Source organism: Borostomias antarcticus (assembly GCF_949987555.1).
Source record: "Borostomias antarcticus genome assembly, chromosome: 12".
Lineage (NCBI taxonomy): Eukaryota > Metazoa > Chordata > Actinopteri > Stomiiformes > Stomiidae > Borostomias > Borostomias antarcticus.
Genome location: NC_140245.1, coordinates 20,042,450 through 20,050,412, shown reverse-complemented (window position 1 = coordinate 20,050,412; position 7,963 = coordinate 20,042,450). Strand labels below are relative to the sequence as shown.

Sequence of the window (7,963 nt, the reverse complement as noted above, 5' to 3'; positions counted from 1 at the left end):
GACTCAGTCACACGTCAAGGTATGGGGACTTCTGATCAAGCTCACATTACGCATTACAGTAGCCAGTACAGCATGTATGGACTGGACTTCACATCACTGGAGATCGGATGTGTTTGTTTGACCTGGGAGAGCCCGGGAGCCTTGGGTGAATCAACAATGTTCTGTTCATCCAGAGAGGGACTAGCGCCCCCTGGTGACGGGCAGTGGAATGGACTGTGTCAACATTGTAAGCTGTGAGTGGAATGTCTGTAGAAGATGTTCAACCAACCAAACCTGACGGCCCTTGTACTTCCCGTGTTCTGTGTTCCCGCCCGTTCTCCCAGAACCCATTTCTCCTCAGTAGAGTGAGAGGTAGCCAATCGAGGACTTTGACTCAAAGACAATAGGAAATCTAAATGTTTGTTGGCTGTCTATTTACTGGACCAATGAGAGTCGGTTCAACATTTCAGTTTCCCACTTTTTTTTCCTGTTTTTTTCAAAGGTTTGTCTTAATGTTATGGAGCACTGTTATTTAATTATTGTGTTAGCTGTATATGTCTATTTAAAAAGAATCATAAGGTCACTATATTAATTTATATATACAGCTCAAAGATACTGTACTCCAAACAGTGTGGTGCGAACTGAAACACTTTTGTTCAATTAAAACATTTCCTAAATAAGCAAAACGTCCAGACCTTCAGGTCTCATTGTCAACCTCCTTTTATTAATCCATCCTGGCAGACTCACAAAACAAGGCTATGCTTTCTGTTTTCATTTGAATGCAGCGAAGCTTATGGTGACTCGATGTTTGGCATGCATTCTTACAGAGACCTACTGTACCAACAGATCTTCACCAACATGTAACAGTGCTGATTATCATATCATACCATACGGTGAAGCAGCAGCACTCAACCCTCACATCCCGCTTCCCACCTGGTCCCTCTCTCAACCAGTAGAGGGCAGTGTAACCTGCAGTTACTGGCTGCTTCCTCACTCATATCATAACACAAGGAATGTCCCTGAATCCTGATACTGCGTGGTAGAGTTCTGCCCATCGGGAGAAGGAGAATGCTGCCGCCTCCCAGATTAAGAGCTCATTACCTCACCCTCTGTGGTAACGTATTCTCTCATGATGCCAAACACACCCTGAGATCCGGTACAGATGTGCCCGCCGGGGTGCTTCTGTTCTGGGCTGTGGAGCCACCTCGTTGGGGGCTGCTGGTTGTGGATCCAAGACGTTCCACTGTTATCAATGTCAGGGACCAGCCGTTTCCTGTTTAGGAAAAGAGCCTTTGGCGAACTTGACTTTAATGCAGGCTTTGAGGCCTGGAACGGGTGACTGCTTTTAATGGGGCTCTCGTGGTCTCGAGGATCTTCAACAGCAGCTGGTGGCAGGATGTCTGCAGCTCAAGCTTGACTGATCAAGAGGCAAATTATCAAATTAAACGTCGTCATATTCTGATGTAAGTAAGTAAGTAAGTAAGCTTTATTTATATAGCACTCTTCACAGCACGGATGCACAGAGTGCTTTACAGTAATAAATTAAAATGGCAATACAACACGAGACAAGATTAAAACGACACAGAACAGATAAAACAACATTGCGAGCAGCAAGGCGTTATAGATGGCCGAAGGCCTGCCTGAACATGTGTTTCTTAAGAAGTTTTTTTGAACATGAGTTCAGTGGATGGCTCTCTCAGGGCCTGGGGAAGAGCGTTCCAGAGTCTTGGCGCCACCGCCTCAGATGATGTATCTCAATAATTATAACAGGAGCAGCACTGGGTTCATGCCATTAACTGGTTGCCTTGCTGATGCCTTGGGGTGGATGTATTTATTGGGGAGGGTATTTTCGTGAAGAAAGAAAGCAGACCCTGTCTGGCCGAGTCTAGACCCTCCACCCCCTATGGCCAACCACAATGACAGCCTTTCAGTGTGTTGTGGGAGAAGTGGAATGTTTGTAGGTAAGGTACAGAATGTGATGTCGACCCGTGAAAGACAAATACATCCAAGACATCTCTGCCACAGCGTTTTTGGCCCGAGTATAGCTGGGCACACACACCCCGAGGCACACACTCATCATCACCTAGGACTGAGAGCCAGGATCCAGCACCAGGTATCTCTACGCAAACAAGAACACATCATTTTACTTGTGTAAATTATTTGAAGTCTTCATAACTGGATTGCGTTGTAGAATGTTGCTTGCTTTGCATACTTTGTGTTTGTGTTCTGCTGCTTACTGTATGTAGTTGCAGTTGTTTTACTGTTTTATAAAGCTCTTGCATTTTGCAAACAAAGTAGATCAATGATTGTAAAGCTAAAATGAGAAACGAGATTGATAACGAGTTTAAAAGGCAGACGAACACTAAAGTGTATCCGGCTTCTGTTGTTCTTGCTGGGAGAGACCTGGGTCTGTGCTACTGTAGCTGTTGGCCGGTTCTAATGAAGTTCTTGTCAGTGTGTGTGTGGTTCAGCTGTGCTGTGTGCTCCAGACATGCCTCGCCTGCCTCTCTGCCTGCTGGGCTGCGCGCTGCTGCTGCTGCTGGGCCTCCTCAGCCTCACAGGTACGTCCGCTCGCCGGCACCTCAACCAGAGAAGTAGTTGTACAGCCTGATCCAGGATCTGTGTGAGTTTTAAGATATCTCCAGTGACTGTTGTCTATATTATGGACATGATCAAGAACACACTGTTCTGGGATGAGCTTAGATTAACGGAAGATCCCTGGCCTTGTTTTAAACAGTATTTGCTCTGTTGTCTGGTGGTGCGTTTTATGTAAAGCTCATCCTAATGTTGGACTTTTCAGTACAGTTAAAGCAATACATTGCGATATTTGGACCTTTACAAACATGCCTGGTGCTAATTCTCCAATTAGATTTACTAAAAGTAAGCTGAATCGTCCAGTCTACTCAGAAAGATAATACATTGACATTTATTACCTTTTAAAACTCACGCCCCCGGAACGCAGCATTCAGTCGAAGTGCGCATGCGCAACATTGTGCTTAAACAACACAGTAGTAGCTAACTTTTCCGGCGTCTATGGATATCATGCGTTTTTTAGCTCAATTATATCATGGTGGAGGTGAGAAAACCGAAGCGAAACATCACGGAGGAAGCCAGAAAAACAAAAAGACAATCTGATAACTTTACGACAGTACGACAGTGCACTTACTCGCAGAGCCTGTGGGGGCGCAGTTCCAAGAAAACTCCATGTATTGCTTTAATGTTCATGGTTTGCATTAGTAGAGTGTACTAGAATAGTAGTTTACTGTAGAATTGTGTATTGTACAAAGACTTGGCCATGAGTCCCTCAGGTCCAGCTGTGAGTAGAGTCTCAACAACGCTGCGCAGCACATTCACGCCATCATGAGTCATCATGTGTGCAGTCAGTGGCTACTGCAGGGTTACTGTAGCACCAGGCTTAGGATGCATGCATGGTTGGCCATATTACTTCTGTTCCAATATCCAGGAATTTCTCCTCTGGGATAAAAAAAAAAAAGTTGATATTTATCTATACATCTATCCAAGTGGACAAGGAAAAAGAAAAAAACAACTTAAGAATCCAAATGTTTTTACTTTCCAGGCCTCATGTAATCCCTCGCATTAGCAGAGGGCACATTGGGGGTCATCTGTGATATTTGAGGGAGTAGAGATTATGTTGTTGTGATGGAAGATTGGTTAGGGTTACAAGGGTCATACTGCTGAGCTCTTCCTCCCTGTCCCCCCCCCTCTCTTTCTCTCTCTCTCTCTCCCTCTCTCCCTCCCCCCCCTCTCTCTCTCCCTCCCTCCCTCGCTCCCCCCTCTTTCTCTCTCTCTCCCTCCTCACCTCTCTCCCTCCCCCTCTCTCTCTCCCTCCCTCTCTCCCTTCTCTCTCCCCCTCTTCCTCCCTCTCTCTCGCTCTCCCTCTCCCCCCCCTCTCTCTCTCTATATATATATATATACTTACTTCCTCCTTGCTGTTTGTCTGCCATGACCCCACCCACCCCTTCACCGTCTTTGAAGCTTTAATGAAAGGATGAAAGGTTGTGTCAGGGAACCCGAGAGTACGTTCAACCAGTAGCTCCTCTCTTCTGGCTGCATGGCTCCCCCAGCGTGTGTGGTGTTCAGTGTGGGGTTCAGGGTGTTCAGTGTGAGCAGCCCAGCTGCGCAGAGAGAGAGCAACTAAATAAACAACTCTTTAAAACAGCAGTCAGTTCATTCATTCATTCATTGAACACGTAGTGGAGTTCATGAATAAAACACTCACCAGCACAGGAGTAAATAGTTTTCAACAAAAAGCCACACTGTGAACCCACAAGGCTGCTTCATCTCCTTAAAGTGTTTTTTTTTTTTACGTGGTCTTTTTTTCTTCCAACCCCAGGAGCAGAGGAGAGCGCGGGGGAGTCCAGAGGTGAGTACTCAACCAGGTGTTGGATTACCGACGACTGGGTCCAATCAGACCTGCCAGCCCGTGTTGTTTCCGGGCCCTAGTTTCCCCAGCTACTACCTACAGGGCAGCACATACAGTGTGAACGTGGACATGAACACACATGTACAGTACAAACTCAAACATTCATGGAATGTACCCACAAACCATCTGTATTTATTAATTATACTCCAGAGAACATTCATGTGTGCATCAGTCTACATTACAGTGCAACACCAGTGTCTGTATCAAAATTATTGATTTGGTGCCGCTTTTCCAGTCTTGCGTTCACACACTTATAAATATTTGTTGTTAGTAATAGTTGCAGTAGTAGTAGTGGATCCCCGGGGGGATTTGCATGTCCTTGCTAGCTCTCCAGTGTAGCTCCAGCTCCACATTTCACCGGGGTTGGGACCCAGTGGTGCTGCCTGGAACCCCTGCCTGACCAGACGCCCTGTGATCAGACAGGGGCCTCCGGTGCTCAGCCAGGGGTCCGGACGGCTCATCTGTCATCCCAAGATGAGCCCTTTTCTACAAGTCAGTTTATTGACTTTGGTTAAAAATGTGCTGTGACCTTCTTGGTCGCAGCAGGCAGATACGATCTGGGGGGAATTTTAGCTTCATCTTTAGCATCGGCTGGATCAGAAAAGCAGTAGACTAGACTGACAGGTATGCACACTGCTTGAGCACATCTTATACATTCTTTGACTTTGCTGATTGTATTTATACTGTTCACTCCCCTTTGTCTGTTCTGGTGGCTTCTCAGACTCGCGTGACAAGCGCAGCGTCCCCAACTGGGCGCTGACCGCCTCCGACTTCTTCGCCTGGGTGGAGGAGCTCCGCTCGCACGCCGGCTACGAGCAGATGGAGGAGCTGGCCAGGACATTCTGGGCTCACTTCCCCTCTGCCAGTCGGCTGGGCTACGACGCCGAGGAGCCGGAGGACTGATGGGGGGAACCGCACTAGCAACCCTCCACACTGACTGCTGTATCTCTGCCTGATAGGGGCTGTGGGTATCGCTGGCTCATTTGATTGATAAATGTCTATATGGGTTCACATTCTCACACTCACATGGGGTGACGATATCCTGCTATAACAGCATAATATATATATATATACACTGTAACACATACAACACATGGGCTCACCGATTAAAACCTAGAAAAACGTGCTTTTGTCGTTGATTATGCCATGTCATCGTGTGGAAATGAGATGTGGTGTGGTACTCCGAGATTTTGCAGCAATGTAAGGACACTGTTACACTGAGTACAGACAGTAACACAATATGTGCTGTCAGGAACCTGAAAATCACACACACGCACACACTCTGAAGGGTTAATGTGGGGTTTAAAACTATGAATAATGACTGAGACTATGCTGTACATATACAGTACATATGTAGACATGTTTGGTTGCCTTCAGCATCCTCTTATGAACAGCAATGTGTTGGAATCACTAACTACTGTACATGCTGACTACTGTACATATACAGACAGTAAAGCTGTATCATGTGTGCATCCTGTAACCTGATCCTATTAAATGTTGATCACTCCCACACCTTGGATATGTTGTGGACATTAGCATGAGATACTGTGTCTGAGGAAATCTCATGAAGATGGCACCAGAATGCATGTACAATTACCAAGTGAGAAGTGTGTGTGTGTGTGAGAGTAAGTGAGTGAGAGAGAGTGTGAGAGAGAGTGTGTGTGTGTGTGTGTGTGTGTGTGTGTGTGTGTGTGTGTGTGTGTGTGTGTGTGTGTGTGTGTGTGTGTGTGAGAGTAAGTGAGTGAGAGAGAGTGTGTGTCCGCGTGCATGTATGGTTGTTTGCACGTGTGCATTCATGAGCTGTGCATTCATGAGCTCTCAAAGGATTTGCACGCTGACTGATGCTGTATCTTCCTGTCCTGAAAGCCTAAGTAGCCATTAAATGAACATTGCCCATTCAAGGATTCACCCCCGATCAAAGCAGCACATCTCGCCCCCCAAGTTATAGCCTAATCTAATCAGAAAATGCCTCTGGTTGGGTTGGGTTATCCAGTTGACTAATAAGGTCAAGATCAGTATCATGATCTCTAGAAAATACATACATGTATCAATTTCACATACAGACCAGCTGCCAATTAGTGTGAATCACAAACATAACATGAGTTGAACTCTTTCCTCGGGGACATGTGCACACTAATTGTTTCCGCTGGGTTTTATTTGATTCCCCAATGCTATGTATTTCCCTCAAACGAGCTTAAAACACACAGACTGCTCAGAAAAGGGAATAACATCACAGACTGTACTTGCCGGATGAAACGTCTGAGGACATCAACCCTGCCCACAGCTGTCAGACTTTATAATAAGTCTATATTATCGTCCCCTGGTCTTGTCCTGTCTGTGATGTGTGAGTCTGTGTGTATAGATCTCTGTGTGTATACTGTGACATGTTTTGGCATTTTATGTCTGGATGGTCTTTTTTTTGTGTGATAATGTGTAATGTCAGTTTTTATTGGATTTTATTTATTTATTTATTTTGTCTTTTAATATGTGTATCATTTTAGATGAACTACTTTTGTAAATTCTGCAATCTTTTTCAGTGTAAACTGTGATTGTGAATTAAATAAACTCAAAACAAAACAAAAATATGTATCCATTTAGATATGATTACATCTGCATGAAAAAGACTGGCTTTCTGGGGAATATTTTTATGATCCATAATCTGGCACATAATTAAAAATGCCCCATATGCAGCCAGTAATGATTTTAGCAAGTATAAATCAGGCACTTCCAAGTGGTGGATATGTTGTTTTGCAACAAAACATTTTGCTGTTGTGGAAAGAAATGAGAAAGTGTACCTGAAGAGAGGACGCATCTCAAGAACATCAGACTTGGGGTTGGGGTTAGGGTTAGGACTATCAGATTCACAAGTCAAAACAGGAACTTCAGTTAAACATTAACTTGTTTGAAGGGATGTGGTTTCTGGAGGAACATCTGTCATTCCTCTGAGATGTTTAACTTCCGCATGGAAAAATGCCTCATGGAAGGAAAAAAGGAGTGCTCCTGGAGTGCTCAACAAAAATGGATCCAGATTTGTTTCTATCAATAGCATGATGCCTCTGATTCAATTGTACTCAGTCAGCTGTGGTTATCACAGGCCCCATGGGGAGAAGGAAATCATATCTGCATGCGCTACTGCTTCCGTGGGAAAAGATTTTCAAATGTCATATGTCAAGATGTATACGTCAATTATGTATTTAGACCAAATGCAGCATAGATCATGAGATAAGCTTTCTATGGTTGTCATTGAATCGAATGGCAGCCAAGCAATTTTGCTCGAGAGATTTTATTTGTAATAGATTTTTTATTTGTATTTTATTTGATCTTATTCCAATTATAGCTTTTTGATCGATTATTATACATTACTTGGGGTATTATCAATTTCATTGTAATAGTTTTATTATAATTAAATGGATAACTCGCCCAATTTGTAATAATCTATTAAAAGGAAGCAATCAGACATCTCCAGCACATGTTAATATGTATGAATATCACAAGTGGACGCAAGTCAACCATTCTCATACCTGTACCTCAAAAGTGGAA

General features: G+C 44.3%; 1 protein-coding gene across 1 annotated transcript; it reads left to right on the top strand.

The window, feature by feature from the left end:
* Positions 1-3,988: 3,988 nt before the first annotated feature.
* On the top strand, positions 3,989-5,326 carry otos2 (otospiralin 2; the record flags this gene model as incomplete). The annotated part of the gene is made up of 3 exons (XM_084446477.1): positions 3,989-4,016; positions 4,334-4,363; positions 5,145-5,326. The coding sequence occupies 3 exons, from the start codon at positions 3,989-3,991 to the stop codon at positions 5,324-5,326; spliced, it is 240 nt and encodes a 79-aa protein (XP_084302603.1).
* Positions 5,327-7,963: the final 2,637 nt, after the last annotated feature.